The sequence below is a fragment of the Neovison vison genome, chromosome 3, assembly GCF_020171115.1.
Source record: "Neovison vison isolate M4711 chromosome 3, ASM_NN_V1, whole genome shotgun sequence".
NCBI lineage: Eukaryota > Metazoa > Chordata > Mammalia > Carnivora > Mustelidae > Neogale > Neogale vison.
In genome coordinates, this window is record NC_058093.1 from 148,752,886 (window position 1) to 148,779,181 (window position 26,296).

Consider the following 26,296-nt stretch of genomic DNA (forward strand, 5'->3'; position numbering starts at 1 on the left):
CCTAACAGCCACTTTCCCTCCACTAAGCCTGGGACGAGACCCGTGTGCAGCATGGGCAACATAACCAGCGTTTTTGGTTTTAATTTGCCCCCCTCCTTCTGTGCCCCATTCACCACAAGGCGCCCCCCACCGCCCCCAAGCCAGGACAGGGTTTAACGCACTCCTGGGGCCTGCGACAGTGTCAGACCTTTGACAGAGCACAGCTAGAAGAAGAGAACAGAGGTCCTGGAAGCCAAGGGCTGCTGAGCGGAGCACAGGGTTCCAGCGGGACCCCCGCTGGGGCAGAAGTTTCCAATTACCCTAATTGGCTACTGGCAAGCTATCTGTGGCTAGAATCCTTCCAGAGGGGGCTGGGTTTGATCCTTCCACTGATCAGGGGGGTCCTCGTGCTGCTGACTGTGTGATCACATCTCGGACTCTTTTCATTGAGAGGGGAGACTTCAAAGCAGCTGACTTTGGAAAATAAAACAATAAAACACCAGAGCATGAGTCGACCCGCACACTCCCGCTGCTCCCCTCCCTGTGCCCCACCCCCTGGGCCTGAGGCTTGGGGGCCGCCCGGAGGAGGACCTGGAAGTGGGGAGGGTGCGACGCGAAGGTTAGAGGAGAAGCCTCCGACCCCCAGCCTGACCGTGGCGGACAAAGGCCGTCAATTACAGGCGGCTGGTGGGGACCGTGCCTGCCTTTGTCCTCCGGGACATCTGCTCTACGTCGCCTGCTGCCAGTTGGTGACGGCGGCTGACAGCAGGAACAATGCAAGCCCGTCTCCGACCCACTTTTTCAGGCTTCTGAGGTCCTTTCTGACCCAAGCGGTACCCTGGCGTGCAGCGCTGCCAGGCCCTCGGAGGAGTCACGGAGATGAAACCCCTCGCACAAAGCCCTGCGGGGGACGCGGCTGGCGGGAGGGGGCGGGGAGGAGCGGGAGTGGGGAGGGGCGACCGGGGCCACCATGAGAAAGAAACATGCTTCCCTTATTGGTGTGAGCTGCCGCATGCGTGGGGCTGGGGGGGCTCGGACGAGGGGCCCTCCTCCTTCCCTGTCTGGCTCCAGCCTGGCCACCGGCTCTGCCTGCTTCCCTCCCCACTTCGTTCTCCCGCCAGGGCCACCCCTGTCCTCCCGCCTGTCCATCTGGCCCTGGGTACCAGGGCCCCAGCTGCCCGCGGGCCGCCCGCCAGGCCCCCTGGCTGTCAGGCTGTCAGTTTCTGGATGGTTCTGTTGTAGTACTGCGTGATGGGGGGCGTCAGAGGGTTCCAGCTGTTGGCATGGAGCTCGATGACCTCCAGAAGCAGCGACCGGGTCAGCATCGACTCTGAGGGGCAGAGCATCTTGTCGCGGGCGCTGGCCAGGAGCTCGGTCATCATCTCAGGCAGCTGCTCCTCCAGCAGCCGGCCTGTGCTCTGCAGCTGCGGGCGGGGGAGAGGGGGGTTAGGGCGGGACTCGGGCCCCTGGAATGGCCCCCTGAGCCACCCTGGTTAGGAGGGCTGGGGGCAGGCACAGGAAAAAGCTGGATTGTCTCTGGAAGGTGCAGGCCAGGCATCTGTGCCACAGGGAGGACAGAGATGGAGGAGGGTGGAAGGAGTCAACTGTGAAAGCCCACATTTACCCACCAATCTGCTGCAAGAATAAGAGGGATTACGTTATTGCCCACTGCCCAGGGCTGAAAAGAGCCCTCACTGGGACCACGCCACTTTTGTCTTTACCCAAGAGCTCTCCTCCTACAGGAAGCCTTCCCTGACCCCTGCCCAGACCCTCAATGGCTGACCTGCTCCCCTCAAAGGCCATCAGGCTGCCCCGTGTTAATTTCCACTTGCAGGGATGTCTCTCTAGAAACGAGCTTAGTCATTATCACCTGCACGTCTCTGCACGGAACCTGAGAGCAGGGATGAGGTCTCCTATTTCTCTCCTGCCCCTAATCCCACCTCCCCACCCCAGCACTGACCTCTGCCCACACTTGTGACACGAAATATGAACGGGGCGGCAGAAGGCCAGCCAGAGGCCCCGCCCTCAAGAGAGGCCCCCGTGATGCTGAAAAGCCTCTGCGGGGAAGAAGGAGTCCCAGCGGTCTGGATCACGCAGCCTTGGGCAGCAGCCCCTGCGGGTGTCTCCGAGGTATCTCAGTCTCCATCTCTGCCCAGGCCCACCTCGCTCCACCCATTTTTCAAGGCTCTGCCTTCTTCAAGAAGTTCTCCTCAACCTTCCCGGACCACCTTGGTCTCTCTCCTCTGACTCCTTGAGGATGCAGGCTCTGTACCTGTATTTCTTCTCTACCCTGTGTTATCTATCCCCATCCGGAATGGAGCTGAGGATAGGGACTAGGTTCTCTTTTTCCCCTATTGCCCTGTCACCAAGTCCCATATACAGTACCCAGATGGAGCCCCACAAATGAACGGTGACCATCCCGTAGACCTGAGGCTGTCGTCCAGACTCCCAGCCCCTCTGGCCGCTGAGAGCATTGGGAGTGGCCTTGGAGGCCGGGCAGAAGCCACCTCAGAGCTGTGCTCACACGGCCCTGACAGGCCCTGGGCACCCAGGCTGGAAGCACCTGTCCTCACAGCATTCCGTTCTCAGTGAGTGGGCTGGACTCCCAGAGCAAAGTTTGTCGCTGAGGAAGATCCCAGAGGAAGAGTTGTTCAATGCATAGTGGCCACACTTTGGGAGAGGGGGTGGTGACCCCTGCGGGGGTGCGTCGAAGAAGAGGGTGTCAACACGGGGCCTCAGGCCTCAAGCGTCTTCTTCAAGCCCAGCACCACAAAAGCCAATGGAGATATTTGGGGGTGGGGGTCACCTGGAATCCCTTAAGTCATTTATACGGCAGGCCTGGTGCAAGGAAAAGGTGGTCTTGGGGACAGAAGGACAGGGCACAATGTCAGGGCACAGAGTCAGGCATCTCTTCCTCTAGCTAGTGGCGGGCTGGTTTCCCCATCCACATTTACTCTGCTTTGGGATTGATAATCCTGCATCCACATCGGCTTGGGAAACCATTCCCCACCAGCCCCCTCTACACACCCCTGCTTGGGACTGGCGGGTACCTCTTGTGACCCTCCACTGCCCACAACTGGAAGGTCTGAGGTCAGAGGTGCTTACCTCCATCGAGCAGCACAGGACGGCATCTTCCTTCACATCCTGAGACTGCAAGAGCTGTGGAAGAGAGAGGCAAAGAACACTACTGAGGGGGCGGCCCCTTCCCAGCCCCGATGTGGCCTGGAACAGACATGTCGGAGGGGAGGATGGGGAGAGAGCCCATGAGAGTCAGAGGGCGGCAGGAACACTGCGATTTCTCTAGTAGGACTTGAGCAGCTGGAGGACCACAGTGGCGCCCAGGCCAGGTGAGAAGGCCACAGTGAGAGGCCACGGCAGAGCAAGGCTGCAGGCAGGTCTGAAGGTGGCAAATATGCAGGGACGGATGGCCATAACGAGAGGTCAGCAAAAATCTTCAGAGCCGTACAATTCGTGTAAAGACTTTCAGACGGGTGAAGGGGGCTCAGCCATGGTCTCAGGCGCTGCTGAGCCCTTGCTAGAGGAAGCCTCCCAGAAATCCCAGTGCTCTTCTTCAAAACCACGGCTGCGCTGACTCACCAGAGGCCGGAATTGCTTCCTGACCGAGGCCATGGTCAGGCTGCTCGGTTGCTAAGACTGGCCATGCCCCCGTCCAGGCTCCCCTCTGCCTCCTCTCATTCCGTCTCTCTCTCAACTGAGCTCTAACTCACACATTTTTTGGCCAAGTGGCCTAGATGTATTCGAAATGTTCTGCAACCATTAGCATTTACCTAACTCCCCAGCACCGCCCTCCCCCCAAGCCCCTGATCTCTGTCTCTGTGGATTTGTCTCTTATGGATAGATAGTTCACATAAATGCATCATACAGTATGTGGTCCTTGGGGACTGACTTCTTTCATGAACAGAACTTTCTAGAAGATTGCCTGTGTGGTAGCAAGGACCAGTCCGATGTTTCTTTTTATGGCTGGGTAATATTTCACTGTATGGGAGACCACATTTTGTTGATACATTCCTCAATTGACACACACAGGTTTCCCCTTTTTTGGCTCTCACAGATCATGCTGCTGTGATCACGCGTGTACAGGTTTTTGCGAGAGCGCCTGTCTTCAGGTCTCAGAGGATCCTCACCTCCGAGTGGAATGGCTGGATCTCGCTGCACTTTCTGGGGACTAGACAAATTACAGTGGGGCTGCTGTTTTGCATTTCCCCCCAGCAATGTCGGAGAGTTCTGATTTTTCCATATCTTCACCAATAGTTGCTATTTTCTGGTTTTTCATAAAATTCCTTTTTCTTAATTCCCAGTAGGAACCTTCTCAAGGCACAGTTCACAGCTTCAGAGAAGCTCTAATCTTGTTCTCCACAAACTCTGCCGACCCCATCTCCCTCTGGCCCCTTGGCTGACTGGAGATTCTTCTCGCAAACCCCTATGCACGCGCCCACCGCCATTCCCCGCCACACTGATCCTCACACCCACAGGAGGACCCCGTTTGGATTATCTGCCACGGACGACTTTTCCCTCTGAGGCAACTCCCCATACTCGCCCACCCTTCAAGGCCCACAGCTTTCCTTGAAAGCTCTGGATCTCTCCAGGCCCTGCTGCCCCTTCCAGCTTCTCACTCCCCAGCTTGTCCACCTACTCGGCATTCCACGCGAGGGAAAAGACATTTTCCAGGGGGAACCGACCGCCTCCTGAAGGCTGGGATGGTGCTGTGTTCCAGGGCTAGCTCCTGGCAACAGGAGGGATTCACTTAATGTTCCTAGATACTAATCAAGCCGGTTTTTTGGTTGGTTGGTTGCTTGGTTAGTTTTAAAGGACAGGTAGAGAATGAGGAGAGCACAAGAGGAAGGGGCACTTGTAGGGTGAGTGTCCTCATTCCCTGAACAAGAACTGCAAATCAGGTTTTTTGACCCGGGTGTGACGTGCTGGGACTGTTTCTGCTGCTAGCTTGAAATCCGATTCTGTGTGTCCCCTCTTCCCTTCTGTCAGGTTGTGTATGTCCACCCAGCCCAGGGCCTCTCCCAGCAAGAGCCAGACCGTTCACCTCTGGAGGGCTGAAGATTTAGGGGGAGCTTTGCTGCGTGCCCCGTGGGTGTGCGGGGCATGGAGGCCAGGGCAGACAGGTCAGTGCTGGCTGTACCGGCTGGAGGTGCTCTCAGAGCCCAGGCCTCTTTCTCTTCCCTTCCCTTCCGTTCCCTTTTGCCTTCCCCTTCCTTTCCCTTGCCTCTCCCTGTATGTCCGAACTGGGCTGGCAGCAGACACGCAGAAATCATTTGGGGAAGAAGGAAAAGAGCTAGTCCTTGACCTACTCCAAGGAGAAGCAGACAGAAAGCAGGGGACAATCCAGGGGAGGACATGGTGACACCAACACAAAGTGACAGGTGTTGAGGCCACTGGGGTGCTTGTTCTACTCACTGACACAGTCCTGACTCCCCGGCTGGTGTAAGCCACCAGCCCCACTCTCCTCCTGGCTTACTTCTTGCTGTTGCATCGCTCACCCCGTCACATTGTCTACTTGTTTGTCTACTGTTGTCTGTCTCCCCGGGCAGAAGGCAAGCTCCACCCACCTGGAGGAACGTGTCCTACCCACGGACCTGGACATGTACCACGACAAGGTTTCGCCGCGTGGTCATTACAGTGAATGCAGCAAGGGTCCTGATTAACGAACGACAATACACAGGCTTAGTAAGTGCCCTGCTACAGCAGGATCTGCTTCTGGAGTTTTCTTGCCTGCCGTAGCTGCAGAACCCCAAGGGGAGCCAGGGGAGGCTTCCACCAAGCCGGTGCCTGGTAGACCTCTCTGGGAGGCCGTAGGGAAGGGACTCCTTCATTTAGAGGACCCAGAAGGCCAGAGTGAAGACCAGGAACCAGGTTCTGGAGAAAGCTGGGGCAGGTGATTCACCTTGCAGCAGGCCTGTCTAAGGCATGTGGTCTGCACCCAACCCACCCTGCTCGGGGAGGGGCTGGTGCCCAGACTGGGAGGGACCTGCGGCCATCTAGGCTGGGGTCCACGTGGGGAGTGGGCCTAGCCCTGTTTACTTTGCAGGGGAGACAGGGACTGATCTATTGTAGGAAAACCCTGTAAGTTTGGCTAGAATTTCCTTCTGAATGTAACTTTGTTCCCTAATAGGTTTTCTGTAGCTCCCCAATAAGGGGGGGGATCCTTAAAAACCCGTAGAAATCACAAGAAAGGGGGGGATCTGGAGGAAAGGGAACTCTCAGAGGCAGAGGACATACTGGCAGCGGGTGGGGGAGGAGAGGCAGAGCCGGCAGCTCGTGGGAAGAACGGGGTCCACTCAGGACGCCTCTACCACATCGGCCGACACAGAGTAGGTGCTCAAGGAGGCTTGTCGTGGTAAGTTGAAATGATTGAGGGACGCCTGGGTGGCTCAGTCGGTTAGGCCGCTGCTTTTGGCTCAGGTCATGATCCCGGGGTCCTGGGATCGAGTCCCACATCGGGCTCCTTGTCCAGCGGGGAACCTGCTTCTCTCTCTGCCTCTGCCTGCCACTCTGCCTGCTTGTGCTCTCTCTATGACAAATAAATAAATAAAATCTTAAAAAAAAAAAGAAAAAAAAGAAATGATTGAAATGAACCTGGGATCATGTTCTGTCCTAGATTAGCTCCTTTGGGGCTCTAGGGACAAGGGAGGTAAGCTTATGGGAACACTGGTAGGAGTTAGGACCTGAGACGTACTAGATGTTCTGGAAGGTGATTGTTTCCCTCTCCAAGTGGCCCCCTGAGCTGCTGACAGCACTGCAAAGCCAGCCACGCCCTCGGCCCTGGTGAGCAAGTGCCCCCTTCTTCCCATTCCCTCTAACCCCCCAGGCCTGGCCTGCCCTCTGCTCCCTGGAGGAGCTGGGAACTGGATTGTGGTCTCTTTCTGTTCCTTCTCTTTCTTCCCCACATCCTTATGACTGGACTACTTCCCTTCCAATCCCTTCTTCTCTGTGTGTCCAAACTCCCCTGGAATTTGGGGTTCCCTCCCTGGAGGTCCTGGCTCCTGGCTAGCAGGGCCGGGGACAGAAACAGGGTGGGGTGCTCTGGAGGGCCAGGGTGGCTCGCCTGGGTATTCAGGCAGAGCTGTGGGCGGGCTCCCAAGCTCAGGCCTCTCCTCCAGCCTTATCTTGCACTGGGTTGTTTGGGAAAGTCCGTGCTAAGCCAACAATCACATCGTGCGATAGGCCCTCTTGCATGGCCTGCTGGGTTTTCTCAGGGAAGTGGGGGAGGACTGGAGTGGGTCATTACACTTTTCCTTCATAGCTGCTGAGTGCAGGGATGCAGAGGGAATCTGCAGGGAGGCCACAGACCACTTCCTTCTCTCCCTGCAAAAGCTGTCCTGGCCTCTTAGGACCAGCATTGGAGAGCAGAGTCTCAGAGCCCTAGAGCGGAAGGGGCTTTGGAGAACGTCCCCCTCAGCCTCCCCGCAAGTGACAACCCGCTGTTATTTGTGCCGTAATAAGAGGCTGACCTCTGCACCCAGGATCCCTGACCAACTCCACAGGCGCTCCCTTCCAAGACCCCTTCCACTGCCCCTCCTAGAGGTTCCCACGCCCCTGGGGTGATCATGGGCTCCCAAAGACTCTGTCCCTCCCTGTCTGTTTGCAGGCAGTGTCCCAAGTGCAGGATCTTTCCACTCTTTTCCATCTTGGCCAGACTTACCTGTCCTGTGTTCTATTTCTTCAGGACTCTGCTTTTTCCCAAGGGACAGCTCAGGTTTGGATAAACAAATCCCTGCTGGTAGGTGGAGGGGGTTAGCCAGCTCTCTTGTTTATATATGCTCCATTTGGAATCTTCTGGAGACAATGCCTTTTTTTTTTTCTTTTCTTTCTTTCTTTTTTTTTTTTTTTTTAACTCCAAGACAAGTCTCAAAAAGTAATGGGAACCCGAACGACGACTTGTCTACCCATTTCACAACCGGCAAGAGGTGGAAGCAACTAGTCAGTGGAGAGAGGGAGGCATGAACTACTGTGGTCCAAGCACACCATGGAATGTTCTTCAGCCTTCCACCGGAAGCCCGGGCTGACACCTACTACCACACGGATGAGCCCTGAGGACACTACTCTGGGTGAAATGAAGCAGTCACAAAAGAACAAATCCTGTAAGATACACTTTTTTTTTTTTCTTTTGATTCTACGTCTATAGTCAGAATAGTCAAATTCATAGGGACCAAAAGTAGGATGGCGGTTGCCACCAGGGGCAGCCAGGACAGGGGACTGGGGTGTCAAGGTTTGATGGGGACAGTTTCTGTTTGGGATGACAAAATGTCTTGGAGATGGATGGTGGTGATGGAGACGCATTATGAATGTCCCGAATGTTGCCGAACTGGCTAGAACGATCGGTTGTGCGTTCTGTATACTTTTCCACCATAACGAACTTGATTAAGTTAAGTCGCGGCCGGGCGGGGGGGGGCCCTCGTGGGGTGGGCAGGTCCTGCTCCGCCTGGGCAGGACTCTCTCCCCCCACTGCTGCTGTCGCTCGGGAAGACACTAGACATTAGATGCAGGGGGTGGTGGGGGGGATGGGGAGGGCAGGGTTGCCCCACCTTGGGGGTTGCAGGGCCTGGAGTGGGTGGGAGGAGCAGCCCTCTCATCAAAGTCTCTGGCAGACAGAGGGGTGTGGGCGGGCTGGGGCAGGCAAGCCACCCGCGCCCTCGAACACCGAAATGTGTTTCTTGGATGAGAATCCAAGGCAATTGTGCGAGCCCACACAGTGTTTGTTCGGAAGCTAATGCATTCCTGTCCTATTGTCTCTGCCGGAGACTTGTTGTGGGCACACCCATCATATCCTCCCTGGGGGAGAGGCCAAGGTGCTCGAAGTCAGGCTGGGGGAGGCCAGACAGCAACGAGGGAGACAGGCGGCCTGCTGGGAGCACCCTGGGGTCCCGGGGAGTGGGGGAAGTTCCCCGCCGCACGGGCAGGCTGCCTAAGGCGAGCCAGGATGTAAGCTGGCTGGTTGCTGGGAATGCCACCCCATGGGAAGGGAAAGGGGGTGCTGACGGGAGGACCTGTGGGGTGGCCTCCCTTCGTGGGAGGGGAGCGAGCACCATAGACGGTCAGCCAGGGCTTGCCTTTCCCTCGAAGAGTGAGTGGCCGCTTGAGGTGGGCTGGCCCGCCCACCCCGACCCCCTCAGCTCATTGACCCCCCACACAGGATTTCTACCCTGTAGTACAAACCCACGAAGACTTATGCAGCCATAGCAAAAGTCCAGATCTGACCCTGTCTTTGGGGGGCCTCTCTGCTTTGCGGGGAGCAGAGGGGGTCTGGGAATGGCAACGGGAGAGCGCCGCAAGGTCTCAGAGAGCAAGCGATGTGCTGGATGTGCCCGTTTTCCCGAGAATAAGTTCACAGAGCTCTGATGGCTTAGCTGGCTCTGGGGAAGGGCCAGGGATGTGGCTGGATGAGTGGCGGACGTCACGGAAGGCCAGAGAGAGGAGCCAGGAACGGGGGTGGGGAGGGGAGAGGTCTGCAGGGGCATGGGATCCACAGTGCTGGCCACAGACGTTGCCGGTGGAGAGAGAGCAGATGGCTAACACAGGCAGGGGGTTTGGACCGGTGACTGAGGTGGGGAGCTGCACGTGACCACCTGTCTCTCAGGAGCAGCCTCAGGTTCGAGTCCCAGCCCCTCCCTTCTGTGCCTCTGCTGGCCCCGGACTGGCACATACGGCTAGGTCTGGAGGACGGCACGAGAACTGATGCTCTCGATAGCGACCCTGACTCATCCCTGAGAGGGTCTATTATGTCTGGGTCTCTTCAGGAAGGCAGGAAGGGAGATAATCTACCCGAAAAAGGCTGTCATCAAAATTGAGCAATGAGCCCAGAGTCAGAAGACCTGCTACTCACTAAGAGTCCCCCCGGGCATGTCACGTCATCTCTCTGCACCTCACTTTCCTCGCCTGAGAATGGGGCCAATATCTGCCTTGAATTGTTTTGAGACTCAACTGAGATCAGTCTGTGAAGGAGCTTTGAGAAGGGCAAAGCTTGATCTAAACACAAGGTGTGATTACTGTTATTAAATCTGTTCCTTTATAAACACACATTTTCCCTGAAGATCTTGGCACACTCTTTATGTACCATCCCATTTACCCTCGTGACACTGTGGAGACAGGGAGAGGCCACGGCATTGTTATCTCTACTTAACCGAGAAACTGAGGCCCAGTAGTCGAGTGGCTTGCACAAACCGAGCAGCAAGGCTGAGAAGAACTGGAAGGTGTTCAAGAGTCCTGGATCAGCACCCTTTTTCTTGGAGAATGATTTTAATCTCTCTCACATTTGCTACTGCTTATTTTGGTGGCGGGAGCCCATCATTCTTAATTTGGTTGACCAGTGACAAGAATCAACCTGGGCCTTCACAAAACTGAATGGATTTTACATATTTGTTTGCATTAGCCATCATCAAACCATTCATCCACACATCTGTCCACTGTACCTGTCCGCACACCTATTTACTTGCCCACCAACTCATTAGTGCATCTGTTCACCCAACTTTGCAATCATCCATCTACCAACACATCCATTTATCCATCCATCCATTTTTCTACCTACCCACACATGGATCCAACCTTCCATCTACCACCCATTCTTGCATCCTTCTATCTACCCACCCACCTACCTAGCCATCCATCCATCTATCCATCCAACCATCCATCCATCCATCCATCCAACCATCTATCTATCCATCCATCCATCCATCCATCCAACCATCTATCCATCCATCCATCCATCCATCCATCCATCCAACCATCCATCCATCCATCCATCCATCCATGATTCTATCTAGATATCCTTTCAACAACAATCATGAAACACCTACTATGTGTTAAACATTATATAATTACAGGGATAACAAGAAGAATAAGACCCCCTACCCCCAAGTAGGGGAAAATCAAGAGATTGTGCTAGGTATATGGGGTTGAAGCAGGGGATGGAATGATGATGGAGAACCTGCCAGGCATATGGTATAAGAAGCAGCATATGGCATATGCACAAAAGCAAAAAAAGAAGTCTGAACTAGCAGAGTGCACTGGTGAATAACAAGTATTTCAAGATGCTAACATATATAGTGCTGGGGGTGAGGTGGGGAGAGAACATGATGACAAAGAAGGCAAGGGCCACAACCTGAAGGGCTCTGGCTGCCATGATACTGTGTTTTGATTTTATTCTAAAGGATGGGAAAGCCACCGGGAGATTTTAAGCTGTAAAGTGCATTTTGGAAGGATCCCTTCCAGCATAGTGTGGTGAACAGACCAGAGCTGGTAGAGTGGTGGGGGCTGTAAGTGAGCGGACAGTGAGGAGGTTGACGTGAAAAATTGCACTGCCTTCAGCCAAGGCAGGAGAAAGGGGAGGACATATGTTTAGGAGGCAGAAGAGAAGGTGAGGAGAAGGATAATGTAGAAGCTGGATCATCCCCAGGTTTGGGGTTTGCCCAACTAGATGAATGGGGGTGCCATCAATGATCATAGGAAGGCGTGAGGAGTTGGTTTGGGGGGATGTGAAAGAGTTCAGCATCAGAAATAACGAGTTCATAGTTCTGGGGATGATCGGGGAACATGACTCATGGGAGACTGGCGATCCATGATCATCAGTGCCAGGTCAAGGCCATAGGTGTTAGTGGGACGAGCTGGGGGAAGACCAAGATGAGAAGAGAGTAAGGGCTCCAAACCTGGAAAGGGTGGGGAAGGAGGAGGAACTCCCAAAGGAGAACAAGGACAGTCAGAGAGCTAAGAGGAATGGGAGGAAGTGATGCCATGGAAGCCAAGAAAGCTCTAAGAAGTACAAGGTCAGCAGTGTCAAATGCTTAAGAGAGGCCAAGTAAGATGAACAATGACCAGAGCCCCCTGGATCTGGTGATTAGGGTGACCTTTGCCATGATGACTTCAGAGCAGGGGCAGGGACAGGGACAGACGGAAGACTGGATCATGTAGGATTGGAGAGAAAGGCCGGAAGTAGAGACAACAAGAGTACACCCTTTCTTTCTTTTTCTTTTCTTTCTCTCTCTCCCCATTTCACCCCTCCCTCCCTCCCTTTCTTTCTCCCTCCTTCCTCCCCCTCTCTCTTTTCTTTTTTTGAACTTGCCTACAGAAGAGAAAAAGGGCAGGATCCCATGCCAGGTTCAAGGGAGTGGTTGTCGCGGTGGGAGAGGCAGGTGGAATGCAGGAGAGGGGGTCACTGGAGGCGAGGAGGACCCAAGCGCAGAGCTTCGCCTTCAGTAAGGGAAGTGATATGGCTCCATATCCTCTGAAATGGACAGGAGGGGCGAGGCTGGCTGTAGACAGAGGTGCACGTATGTGTGGATGCTCCCGTGGCCCAGCCTGTCAGGACAACTACGAAATCAGTGCCATTCCACGTTCCCCACTTATTATCAGTGCTCTGTGCTGGCCTGCGTTTCAGCCATCCCCAGGAGCGGGGGATTTGCCCCAAATATCACTCTTTCACTAGCCTAATGAGGAGCCCTGGTATGGTGCCTATGATCAGATGTCAAGGAAATTCATGGTTCTGACCTGGACTTGAGTCCAAGCTTGCGCCCTGCGGTCTGGCTGTCAGCCCTCCTCACTAAGGCGGACAGGCACCCGGACTGCGGAGCAGGCGCCCTGGAGGGAATAATTAGCCTCCTTCCTGCAGAGCTTGCAAACCGCCTCGTACAAAGTAGCCACAGCAAATGTCACATGGGGGAAAACTCCATCCCACAACTGGCCCTAGGGGGTGGAAACGTAATCTGGGGCTCAGAGCAGACACTGAATCCTGCAGACACTGGAGCCAGAGGATGGGGCCACGGCTCCAGTGGCTCCTCTTGGGAGCCAAACCCTGGCCAGTGGCCCACTCAGGACGCGAGTTCTGCTCACAGAGTCCTTGCAGCCTGTAAGTTCCCAGGACCCTGGGTCGGGGTTCGAAACCACAGGGACATTGGCCATGGCTGCTGTCAACAACACCCAGCTTCTACTTTAGTGCCCCCTCTTTTCCCTTCTAGAAGACTTGCCTGTCCTCTCTGTGGCTCCTTTTGCGTTCACTTCCTGGACATCCATCTCTCCTAAAGGATGACTGGAAAATGCCTGAGGCAGCTCTGACGTTTTACCTTTCCAGAAGGTGGGGGGGTCTCCTGAGGACCGACCAATGCCTTCTGGGGCCTCAGTCATCACCTGGCTTACCTTTTTGAAATGTCTGCTCTCAAGGCAAAGCCCTGCACTGTGTGTACACTTTAAGATCCGTTTTATCCTTTTACTACTTTATCTGAGTTAGCGATCATCCTTACAGCTCCAGAAACTGAGGCATGGCGAGTGGGGTGACTTCCCAAGAGCCCACAGGTAATGGAAAACCAGGATTTGAAGCCAGGTCTCACCCACAGTCAAATGACATAACCACAGTCCCACCAGTAAGGCCCACACAAATGAGTCTGGTGGGGAGTAGTCTGCAAAAAGTGGGGTGTGTCTCAGATGGTTCTGGATTTCACTTGCCATCCCAAAGTAGTAAGTGTCCCTTTTGCTCCCAAAAGAGCCCTGATGTGGATGGTACGTTATACAGTCACCTAGACAAGGGAAGGGGTGCTGATGGGTGGGGCATCCCCCAGATTACCGGCTGGCCTCCAGCCTCTTCCGCTTCCCCCCTTGTGCTCAGCACCCCTATTTATCAAGTGAGCGAGGGAGTGCTCCTGCCCGGCTCTGAGGGGTTCAGCTGGCAGGGTGGGGAGAAGGACTCTGATGGTGACAAAGGGTCCTGCTCCCAGCAAGGTGGCTGTCATTGCGGGGGATACCTGCTGTGGGCCTCACCTGAGCCTGCCAGCACTAACTGCTCCCCAAGGACAGAGCTGGGAACAAGACGGAGTTGTGACAATGGACGCCCTGTCCGCTGCTCTCTGCTGGAGCATGGGGGCCCTGGGGAGAGCCGTTGGAGGACAGGCAGATGGAAAAGCAGTTATTCTGGAAGCTTCCCCAGGGGAACTTGGCCAAGAATGCCTGGCCTGGAGGCACTGGGCGTCAGGTGGCACCTGGGACCTTCACCCCCTCCACGGTACCCTACCCCTCTGAAAAAATGGCTGCGTTTTGTGTCTGACTCAGCACAAAACGTCTCCCAGAGACAGGAGGAGGGGTTTGGGCTGGCACCAAGGGGCCAGGCCTGGGGCTCGGGGCTGTGGGCTGCTGCCCTTCTTGCAGCCCCTTCTCTGAATTCACAGATCTCTCCTGGTGCCCACCAGGCTGGGACCCCCGGCAGGCACAAGGAGAGGGCCATCGGCTCTGAGTTTCACCTCCCCCTGGCCCCTTGGCTCCAGCTGCCCCCCCACCTCCACCCACCTGAGGCCTGGACTTGACCTTGGTGGCTTGTTGGAGGCGGGGGTGGGTGTGATAAGCGTCTTGGTGGAGGGAACTAGCAGCCTGCAAAGGCATTTTCCGCTCTCTAAAGTAAACAATCAAACAGGAAATTAATCGAGAAACCCACATCAACGGAAGGTTCAGGTTGTGATTTTCACAGCCCCGGAGCCAGGAAATTCAAAGTTAGAGTTCCCATAGCAACTTGGTGGTAGAATCAGCTGCCAGCACGCTGGGCTGGAATGAGACCCTGAGGGGTCAACTAGGCCAGCCCCCTGCCTCTAGGAAGCATAGCCCAACGTCAAGTCTGAAAGTCCCGGGGTCTGCTGCTCTTCTGAGTGGACCAGCAGGCCTGGGAAGGAGTTAGGAGTTGCAAAGCCAGGCTCTCTCTCTTAGTCCTCACAGCAGCGAGCCTTGTAAAGAAACCGTGCGACCAGTGGCTAGCTCGGGGCTCAGTTTTCTCTATTCCCATATCCCAACCGTCATTCCCGTATTCTAGGAAATGAGAACGGTACTCAGGCCTGCCAGACACTCAAGGGAGGGCCCGTGCCATGCACGCTGACTCTTACTCAAGCTTCCCATTCCGTATTCTCTTCTGTCCTGTCACGGCCCCCCACCTTCATCCCAACCGCCTCAGAAATTTGTCCTTGCCCTTGCCCTCTGCCACCCCCTCCCCCCACTGTTTTCCCTCCAAGAAACATCTCAATTGATGGACGGTTCCAAGAGCTCTCAGAGCGTCCACCGAGGTGGCTCTGTTTAGTGGTTGCTGGTATTCATCTGCACCACCCCCCCTCTCTGGATCAAATCTATACTATTTTAACATCAGGGCAATCAATGCCCATGGACTGCTTCCCCGACTGACAACCAGGTAGCTTACATCGGCACGGGAGGCCAGTCTTCCCCCTTCAAGTATGTGGGGGGTTGTGTGTCTTGGGTGGGGTTTTCTTTTGTGTGTGACTCCCGAGGAGTCCCCGCCTGGCAGGAAAGGAGATAAGGGCATTGGAGCTCAACCGAGAAGGAAACAGTCTGGAATCCTTCCCCAAGAGTCACCCTGCCTTCCCACCCGAGATGGCCACCAGTGGCCTTCTCCATGTGGCTGCGTGGCCCGGGCCCGGTACCCTCGTGATGAGGCTAGCCGAGGCAGGCGCAGGCACTCCCTGGGCACCAGGCCTGCGGCAGAGGGTGCCTGGCCCGCCCACCCGCCTGGCCCTGGAGCCAGTGCTGTGAACTGAGCAAAGCAGTGGAAAGAGAGAAGTGGCGCCTGCTGGAAAGCAGACAGAGCGCCTCCTTGATTTCCTGACAGGCCTAGCCGCATGCCAGGGGCTGATGGGCCAGCTCCGAGTGCCCAGCCTCGCTTGCGAAACAATCCCTTCCTCCTCTGGGTCAGCTTTCCCGGTGGTCGAGCCACTGTCCAGTGGCCCGAGGCCCTGAGCGAGGCCTCCCCTCACCCCTGCCGTCTTCCTGCCTTCTTCCGAGTCTCAGCACTGAAGCCGGTGGGCAGGCCGGGGAAGATGGGACCCCCTCCTGGCAGTGCAAGCTCTTGCCTTCCCTGAAGCCAGCTCAAGACATGCAATGAGGAAGAAGGGGTGGTGGGGGGTCTGGGGATTCTCTGCTGGTTTCTGCAGCCCCAGGGGGACTCTGGTGGAGGGAGCCCTGTCACAGAGGGTGACCCTCCAGCTTCAGAGGAGAAGTGTCCGTGTGCAGAATGCAGAGGCTGCTGCAGCTCTCCGCCCCTCACCTCCCCCAACTCCCTGCCCTCCCCACTGTTCTCTGTAGCACGAGATTCTCTGAAGGGCCTTGCCAGCGGCCCACCCTCCCTTGAGCCTCGGGAGAAACTCACGGTATGCTGAGTCAACCAGGCGTCCCGTCCACCCATCTCAGACCGTACAGGGTATGTGAGAGGGGGAGGGCACAGGTAACCAGCCAGGGGGCTCAAGGAGCTGGAGAAGGGCCACACTGGCCCCCTCTGCTACCCAGCATGGAAATTCTGAAGAAACTTTTGCTGAACACATGTCCTCTTCAGTGTGATAATCTTGGCGTGTGGTATTTAAGAAGACATGCCCGCTGGAGCCTGGTTACCAGACAGAGGTGCCAGTCCTCCGGCGTGGGGGTGGAGGGAGGAGTCTGAGGCCACACCGCAGGGCCTGGGCTGGAGGTCTGTCCTCGGGTGAGGAAGTGTAGCTGGTTCTGCGGTGGGTTTGGGTGCAAGGCAGTAACCAAGCACCAACTGGGCAGGGACAGCTGGGCCTGGGACAAGCTTAAGCAGAGAATAATAGGGCTGTGCGAAAGGCATAATTAGCATTTGTACTCAGAGAGGCAGCCACCCCGTAGAGGGACAGACAGGCCCGGGCTGAGAAAAGGGCCTGGGGCTGCCTGGGGACGGCAGAAAGGATTCGCTAAGGACTCTCTGCCAAGTCTAAGGCTGGAGATAAGAGTATTTAATTGGCACCTGGAAGTTTGTTTGGCTTTGGAGCCTTACCCTTAGCAGAATATAAACTGTAATAATGGGGCAACTCTTTCTAAGTTGAGATGACCTTTTCGGAGGAGTGCGCATGCACATCAGTATTCTATAATCTGTGTGCACTTAACCGGTTCACCTGAGGGGGCTGGAATGGGGTAAAGGGCTTATCGGAGGCTCAGACACTCCGCCCAGGCCATGCCCACCCCTGTGGCCCTGCCCCCCTCTCCTCGCCTTCACAGACCTCTAGGCTAGCCAACGCCATCTGTTCACAGGCCTGTGAACGCGTCTTGTTCTTATGTGCGGGGACGGTGAGGAGCAAACCCCACCTGGGCTCCACTTACTGGACCCCTGGAGACTGATCACAATATCTGCCTCCTCCAAGAAGCTTTCCCTGACCTCCTCCTCTAACCTCCACAACTGGAAGCGTTGCTGTTCGTAGCCTTGGGGCAACTATTGGTTCTCGCTAGTTCTAGGTCTAGTCTAGAGTCTACCAAGACTAGCTTTTCCTCACACAGGACCTTGTGGCCAGCAGCCCTACAGATTGGATTCAAAGGAAAGCATGTGCTGGTTGGAGTCAAGCCACTCCGAAGGGCCCCCCTGTTCCCTGGCATGGAGCCCGCCCAGCAGCATGGGCCCAGAGCACGGCAGGTCCTGCCCCTCCTCCAGGGAGTCTGAAGGGACAAGTGTTTCATTCACCCACTCATTCCTTCATCAGGAGGCACGAGTCCTACCCTCATGGGTCTACTGGTAGAGCAGGGAAGACAGACGTCACACCAGCAGATCAGTGATGGGAACCAAGGCTCTAAGGCGAGGCTGCCTGTGTTCTAATCACCCCCGGCCCCAAGGCTGCACAGTTAACTCAGTTTCCTCCTCTGGAAAGTGGGGGTAGGGTTAAATGAGATCATCTGGGACTCATATTAGAATAGTACCTTGCACACAGCGCGCGTGCTCCATCCCTGGCCTTACCAAGTGGGAGGCATGGGACCGGAGATGCTGGGGTTCATGAGAACGGAGGTGCTGGGGGTGGGGTGGGTGGGTGGTGGGAAAGACTGTCCTCCCCTGTGTGGGGAGAGGAGCTCAGCGAAGTCCTGGGAGATAGCTCTGAGCAGACTCTTTAAGGTCGAGCTAGGGAAAGAGTGGGGCCAGGAGAAGGAGCAGAAAGAACATTCCAGGCAATGAGAAAGGTCACCCTCAAGAATCCTGCGAGCATGGAGGAGTACGGAGAGAGGAGGGGAGCCCTGTTGGAAGGCCAGTGGGCTCATTCAGGTGAAAGGGGACCTTGGCCTACACGAGCTGTGGACAGGCAGAAACGTGGTGGCCAGAGCTGGGGACCAGGGAAGAGCTGCTGCCCACAGACCCTGCGGATTCATGGGGTGGAGGGCGGTGCTGAGAGTCAGGGATGGCTTCAGGCTTTTTGTTGTCACAGGCTGCAGGAGGGTGGCACCCTCTGGGAGGAGACGGGTTCCGTTAGGATGCTCTGAGTTTGAGGGGTGTCTGGGGAGGCCGGGGGGAAGCGTCAGGGGGATGTATTCAGGCCTGGAGATGTAGATCTGGTTGGTGCAGGTCAAGCTGGGGGGCTGTGGCTGCCCTGGGAAGCTGTGACCAACACAGGCTTTGGGACCTGCACCGGGGACCCCGTTTCCTGGCTTACCACCAGCTATGGTCACCTGTCCTTTGGTAAATCAACTTCTCCAGGCCTCTGGATAAAAGGACACCAAATGAAGTTTTAGAGAAGGCCTTAAAGGTGAACACGGTCCCAGAGCAAAGGCTCCTGCATTAAACTTTGAGAAAAACATACACCTGACATGTAAAAATTACATGGAATTCAACTTTTGGCGTCGGTCAATAGAGCTTTGTGAGAACACAGTCACCTAATTAGCTTACATGTCACCAGCAGCTGCCGGTGGCGCTGAGGACCAAGCCCGCCTCTGAACTCGGCAATGAGGGGATTTCAACGCAGACCGCACTGCTGGCCTGAGGGGGCAGAAACAGTCCAGAAAGACACACTTGGGGAGACCGTTTCTTCCGAAAACTCTGGCTCCACAGGGCAGAGGGAAATGGGGCAGTTCCCGGAGGGGAGTGTGGGGTCAGGGGAAGGTTTTTCCCTCCTCAGGAGGGTTTGGTGGTTTGCTGAGAAGAAACCACCAGAGAGCGGGAAGCATGGGACGTGGGGGAGCGAAGGAGCCCGTCGGAGGGAAGCTGGGGGGAAGGGCGGGGATGGGACAGGCAGCCCTCTGCGAGCAGCGGTGGCCCAAGCCAGAGCCACTGCCTTCATGGACAGGACAGGCCACCCCAAACAGGCCAGACCATGGCAGGTCCATCGCGGCTGTGAAGAGGCCAGAGGCAGCCCGTGGGGCCTTGTGAGAGAATTAAAGAAAGCAAAAGTTATGTTACGTCCATTCAGATGAGCAGTTCGGGACCAAAAGAAAGGTACTTAAATCTGGCCTTCGGGTGATTTTAACATCGACTCTCCAATTTGTGTTTACACATAAAGTACTCTTTGTTCAAGCGATGTGCTAATGTCAGTCCAACGTGATACAGAAAGATCCCCGAGGGGGGTGATTTTATATTGTATTTCTATTTTCCTCGTGGAACCTTTTTGGGAGAAAACGTTCCACGCATCACACGGGCAGAAAGGTGCACACATCCTAAGTCTGCCGTTTGGGTGAATTTTCGCACGGGGTAAGCTCGCGCTACCAGAGGCCTGACCGAGAGCTGAACCTTGGAGAACCCCCCAGGCTTCTTGTGCTCCTTCCTCTCACTAGCCCTCCCCTAGGGTTGCCACAGTCCTGCTTAGCACCACCTGCTTAGCTCAGTGTTACCCACTGGAAACCCCCCACCCCCAGGCCTTTACATTCGAAGCAAACACACTGACCCGCAGGGTAGTTCCTGCGAGGCCCCTCGCTCACCTGGGGGTCACTCTGAGACCCCACACGGTCCTTGGCTGCTCTATTCTGGGGTTTTGTTCATAGGACATCGTTTGATTCTGGGACGGGTAGGACAGGTGGGCTAGTCACGGGTTTTAAGGCCGAAGACATGGCAGTTTGGAACCGAATCAGGCGATGTTCAGTGTGCCCCTGGCCATATGTCAGGGGGAGCGAGCTGATTCTCAGACCCAAGAATCTATCCCCAAAGTTTGGTGCTGTCTTATGCATTGTGTTTGGAGACACGTGTCCCTTAGCTTTTTTGGAATGTGGGCGTCTTTGAAGATCTGATGGAAACTTTGGCACCTCTCCCAGGAAAACGTACACGTACACACGTTCACAGACGTCTACATCCAATTTCTGTGAGTTCCTAGACTTTGAAGGCCTCCCAGGGATCCCAGATACACACCTTTGACGTGGCCTTACACAGTCCAACCTAAATCAGCGTTAAAAGTGTCACAGAAGTACGGGACAGTGCCTGCCTCCATAAGGACAGTCACACGATCTCATTCATGTGTCATCAAGAGGATCGTATAGCCTTTTTCCGTGCCTGTTGGGCTGTGGCTGGGGAGCGCTGTGGTTAAGGCACTAAGCCAGGGCGGCCAATAAAGATACCGTAAATGTTCTATACTATGTGCCAGACAGTTGACAGATACGATCCTCAATCTTTATGGCAATCCTGCTGTTTCCCATTTGACTGATGGAAAAACTGAGGCTCAAGGAGGCTCGGTATCTTGCCTCAGGTCCTAGCTAGTACTGACAGCGTTGGATTTGAAATCATGTTAGTCTGATATCTGAGCCTCCTTTCATTTTCTCTTCTCACAGAGGGGCCTTTCAGCCTCCCTCCCAGCCTTCTCTGCTCTGTGGATCCCCAAAGCTGACAAGGTGGTCAGGAGGGAACCGTCTGGCAGCACGGGGATGCCTCAGTGCACGCTGTCTCGGCTCATGGGAAATGACTCACTGGAGCCCTGCCACTTTGGGACACCAGGGGACACATACACACTTCCTGTGGCTCAGCGAGCGCCTTGGGCAGTATGAGCAGGCAGGGTAGATCACTGGGGGCGGGCAGAGATAGAAAACCAGCCAGCTCCCCACCCAGGGATAGAGAACCCTCCCTCTGGATTCACACGATGGAGCTAGGGCACCTCTGGGTCTCCGTTTTGTCGTTGGGAAAATGGGGGTGGGGTTCAGACTCGGTCAGGCCTACCAGTGTGCGGACCTCCTCCAGCAGCAGCAGCAGCAGCAGCGCCCAGGAAATTGCAAATTCTCTTTTCAGACAGCGATGCCTCGATTTTTAATGAGCACTGAGAACCACAGATCTAGATCGGGGTCTGTAAGCTACCGCCCATCGGCCAAATCTGGTCTACAGCCTCCTTTTTATGGGGCCTGTGAGCTAAGAACAGTTTTTACATTTTTAAATAGCTGGGGGGAAAAAAAACCAATGAATAATAATACTCGGTGACACATAAAAATGCTATAAAATTCAAATTTCAGTGTCCATAAATAAGGTTTTGTTGGAGCGCAGCCACGCACGTTCATTTACATACTGTCCAGGGCGGCGGCTTTCGCATCAGGAAGGCAGAACTGAGCGCTTTCCCCAGAACCTGCTCTCGGGGCTTCGCACGGCTGCTCCGGAGAGCACAAATCACAGGGATGTGGTTAAACTGCATTTAGCCTATTGGCCTGCAAAGCTAAAATATTTACTATCTGGCCTTTTATAGAAGTTTGCTAACCTCTGATCCATGGAGAGAGTGAAGGGGACAGAAGAGGTGGGAGGTGGGAAGGGAGGGAAGGAGGACCAGTGTAAGAGCTTGGGATACTTTCTGTGGGGGGAAAAAGGGAGCTGTCAGTCCTCGACTGTGCTGTGCCAGGTCTGCCCTGGGGGTCCTTTACACAATTGCTTTGAGGGTGGTCTGGAAGGCCCCTCTGATGAAAATCCCAAATTCCACCTCTAGTGCGGGGGGCTCGTAATGAGAAGCCGCCAGAGGACAGGCTCTGGGATTTTCTGCAAGCTTTAATGTCTGTGGATATTCTCTGGGGAGATGGTTCATGGGGGGAGGGTCAGTAATCTCCCCAACTTCTACAAACCCCTGAACCTCTTTTTTTTTTTTTTCCCCTTTGGGGCACACATTTTTCTCTTCCAAGCTCTCCTTTCAAAATCTGAAAGTCCCTGGACGGGTAACACCCTCCACACACATCCCTCCTACCTAGGAAAGGAGTGGGTGTTACCTGATGGCGCCCCGAAGGCCTCAGGAAAGTCCTGGGAGTCTGAGGCAGGGTGCTGGGGGGTGGGGGGAGGGCAGACACACTGAGGTGGGGAAGACCTTGGTCATCAGGAAAAGGGCCTCTTTCCTGGAAGGCTGAGAGCACCCCAACACCGCCCGGATTTCCCCACACTCTAGAACTCTCTCCTTGCCATCAGCAAGAGGCCAAAAGGGCTTCTGGCCGGTGGGGATATTGGTAGCCACCCTCGCGGGTGGGGACCTCCACTCCCCAGAACCCATTAGGCCTCCCGCCTGGGGCACTACGCAGGCAAGTCTCAGCTCTGGCCCTGGGATTCCAGGTATTTCCCCAGCCAGCCCCACCTCATCTAATTGCTTTCCAGTCAGCTAATCCTTGGCCCACGCCCTCAGCTCCAGCCAGGCAAGCCACCTCAATGTGGCCAGCAGGAGCTTCTGAGACTTCCCATGGCCCGCGTCCAAGCCTGGGGCAGCCGCTCAACTCCCCTTGCCCAAACCACATCCTCCTTGCTGTTCTCCACACCTCAAACTCTCCTCTGACTAACATTTCCAAACCAAGCAGAGCATGGTCCAGTCCGGACCCAAAGCGGCAGACTAGTTCATTCCCTACTGCCCCTCCTTTCCCCACTACCCCTGCCCCAGACTGGCCATATCCAGTCTATCAGGGAAGAACAATTAGCAAAAAGTGGAGTTGGACCTACTGTTCAATTCCCAGAGCTAATTGTTTTAAGCAGGGCTTCGGCCTTAATTATGGGATAATTAGTTAGTGAATGTGTGTTTGTATTTCCACAAGTGTGTTTGCATTTCCTAAGTCTGGCTTTTAACCCTGGGAAGCCAGATTCAGCACATACTTTTTATGTTTCAATACCTCTGAGTAAGGGACAAAGTCTTAATTACAGAAATGGAAGTCCTGAGAACAACAGTGTAATCAAAAAGCCAATGCAAGAATGAGCTAATTGTGCCTTCCGCAGACTGGGCCATTGTGAGGAGGAGCGGGCAGCTGCCTGCACCCCCTCCCGGGTCTGCGGACTTCGCTGGGAGCTTTGTGGCACAGTCTGCCACCCGCTGCCCGGGAGTCCCCAGCACTGTGCTGTTTGTCTCTCTCGCCCTTTCTGTCCTCGCCTGCCACTCTCCTCACCTTTCCTCATTCGGGGGTCCAAAGGATTGCCTTTGCACACGCCACCAGGGAGCCCTAGCCAACCAACCAACATCTGCATGCCGGTCGTTTGATTTCGATTTTAGCTCACAACGTTTTCTTCTGCTTCTGGGTGCTCAGCAAGGGAAGCTAGGAAAAATACTTTAGAGACTTTGGGGATCCATCTACTTTAGGAATCCAGACCAGTTCCCCAAAGCCCGAGGGTTCTAGAAGCCAGCTTCCAGACCTGTGCTGTCCAGTACAGGAGCCACTAGCCACACACAGTCTTAAAATGTGTCTACTCCGAATGGAGAGTTGCTTTGAGTATAACATACACGGTGGATTTCAAAGACTGAGTACAAGAAACAAGAAGATAAAAAAAAATTCTCACCTTTTGATGTTGAGATGGTCATTCTTTGGCTACGCTGGATAATATAAAAGATATTAATTTCACCAGTTCCTTTTTTTTTTAATGCAGCTATGAGCAAGTGTATGGTGACACAGAGGCTCATATTATAATGTACTGGACATGTTGCTCCCTCGCTGGGATTGTGCCCAGATCCTTAAGGACAGAGGCTGCCATTGTCCTCAATGTCTGTGACTTCGGCTGTCCCCTCCCAGTTCCTGTGCCATGTTCTCACCTTCTTCTTGACCCTCCCAGAACTCTCCTGAGCTCTGTGCATCCTCGTTACTCCTTTCCCTCCTCAAGGGAGAGGCAGGAGAGGAAGGCCCTGTTGCTCAGCCCACTTCTTCCAGTCCAGCTGAAAGCCTGCGTGGAACACAGAGGATGCCCCCCTCAGTGTCCCTCCACAACCCTTTCCCCATTGCTCTTGATCCATGAAGCTATGTTGCAAGCCCACCCTGACTTCTTGTGATTGTGGGTCATGGGATTCTGACTCAGGACAGTCTAGTTTAACCTCATAGGCCTGGTGGATCGAAGTCAAGAAATGACCGCTTAAATTAGAGCAGAGCTTAACGTAGGGACAGAACGCAGGCAGCTTCACCAGAGGAAGGCAGTTCTCCACATTTTGCTCCAAGTGTGAGCACAGGTTGCTTCCTTTGAGTTTGATTTAGGGGGGAGCATTTCTCTTCTTCTCCTACTCTGAGCTCATGTGCGAGGACCCCTCCCAGCCAGCCCCCACCTTGCCTCTTCAAAGATTCTGGATTCCTCTGACCTCTGAGAGGTAGTCCCAGAAGAACTCTAGAAGGGTGCCTACTGTCTCTGGCTTTGCTCAGTCTAGACATTCCATTTCATTAATTTGTTTGGTATTTACTGAGCAGCTACTCTGTGCCGGGCACTGTTCTAGTTGCTGGGGATACTGCAATGAGGAGAACAGACACATAACCTTGCCTTTAGAGAGCTTCCATGCTAACTGGGGAGAGAAAAAAACACATGGACACAGAACACTCTAAGGTAGAACCAGATCCTGTAAAGGCTATGGAGAAAAAGAAAGCAGGCTGAGGGGGTGGTGAGTGAGGGCCAACCGAGGACCCACATCCAGCTGAGACCTGGAAGGGTGCCCGGAAGAATGCCATTCTCCCACAAGGAAAGGCAAGGGCAAAGGCCCCTGACAGGTACTTTACTGTGTTCCTTCACAGTTTTGCTTATTATGAAGCACTTGGTTTATATGATATAAATTTGCTGCTGAATGATCCCATTACTTCATTTTATGTCTCTTTTGTGAGTCCTCCTACAGGGAAAGGAGGAAGTCAACTTGTAATTAGCAAATCGGGACTAAATCCCCTTTAATCCTCAATCTCAATAAAGAGCTGAGGGCCAGAGAGGAGAAGATGCCCGAATTCATGGGGCTCTGAAATGGGCCTCCTTCCCTAGCACCCTTCTTGGTCAGTTACAAGAATGGTCAATCCTGGAAGTTTCTCCTCTCAGGGCCTGGCCCAGGCTACCTGTAACCTACTAATCATTGCTGCTGGTGGTGATTACGGAGCCCTCAACAGGGAACAAAAGGCAGGAGAAAAGCATGTTCCTAACTGTGTCTAGCCCCGATGGACAAGTGCTGCATCAACAACTAAAGTTAATCAGTGGGTCTGTGGGCCAGCAGGTTAAGGAAGATCGGTGTGGGTCCTGGGGCGGGGGTCGGGGGTGGGGCCCGCATGCGACTTCTGCACTGGCTCCCAGTACTGGGTGCTTTGCTTTCCCCCTTCTCCCCAGCAGACAGCAGCTCTGGGAAGGGAGGGACAACCACACGCTCAAGCAGCCAGCCCGGCACTTGTTGCCCCTGTAGCTGGGTACAGGGTACCGGGCATGAAATCTGCGCAGGGCTGGGCTGTGCAAACCATGGCGAGGCACTGGGATGGGGGAGGGGGGCACTCAGAGGCCAGGATTCCGTGGGCCACCTACCTGAAGTTACCTTTGGCCCTCTGTCAACCCCACAGCGCCTGCATTCTTATTTTCTAAATATGTGGGTCACTCCTCCTCTCTCCCAGCCAATCTCCGCCCTGGAACCTACACAGGGAGGAAGTGCCCCCGACTATCTCCCCTCTAGCCCTGAAGCGGACTAGCAGAATCTGCCCATTGGGAAACCGCCCCTGGGGGTGGGAGGAGAGGGTGCGAGGAAGGTATCTTTAAAAAAAGAAAAAAAAAAAAAAACAGCCCAAAGGATTTAAAAACGTAGACAGATGCATGTGTGTATGTATAGATGTGCGTGGACAGATTTATCCTCCGCCGTCCACTCGCCAGTTTAGAAAAAGTCCGCACCCCCACCCCCTCCCCGCCGAGGCCTCACCCCGCCCGGTCCCCGCCCGCCTTCTGCGCGCCTCTGCAGAAAGCAGGGGCCTCTTGAAGTTCAGACATTAATTACTGAGTTAGAATATTTTTCGGAATTACAGGCTTGGCCCCAGGAGATAAGAGGAAGGAGGTGAAGAGCGCAGAGGGGCGGGGCCGCGGGGGCGGGGTTGGAGGGGGGCGGGGCGGCCGCCCGGAGAGGCCCGCTCCCCAGCCCGCAAGGCCAGGCGCCCCCTGCAGGCGGCGCGGAGAGCGCCAGCCGCATTCCGTACTCCCGCCCTGCGCCGGCCCGAGGGGGCGTCCGCGGGAGGGGGCGTCGGCTGGAGGGGGCGGGCCGCGCCAAGCGGCTGCTCTCCCTCTTACCTCCCCTCCCCACCCGAGGCCTTCCACGTGGGATTCCTGCTATAAGACGGTTATGTTAATTAAAACCGTTTTCAATGAAGAGGAGCTAGACCCAATCAGTCCCCTTCTGTAATTAGGAGGATTGGTGGCGCTGACTCC

The 26,296-nt window shown here is 55.0% G+C and overlaps 1 protein-coding gene across 2 annotated transcripts in view; it reads right to left on the bottom strand.

Annotated features, from left to right (window-relative positions):
* Nucleotides 1–914: 914 nt before the first annotated feature.
* The window catches only part of CTIF (cap binding complex dependent translation initiation factor), a 281,396-nt gene continuing 256,014 nt past the window's right edge, over nt 915–26,296 (bottom strand). For both annotated transcript variants that reach the window (XM_044243025.1, XM_044243023.1), the window contains exons 11-12: nt 3,085–3,138; nt 915–1,403 (exon numbers count right to left, since the gene is read on the bottom strand). In XM_044243025.1, coding sequence (XP_044098960.1) covers nt 1,188–1,403; nt 3,085–3,138 — 270 coding nt within the window. In that variant the 3' untranslated portion in view covers nt 915–1,187. The remainder of the gene's footprint in view (nt 1,404–3,084; nt 3,139–26,296) is intronic.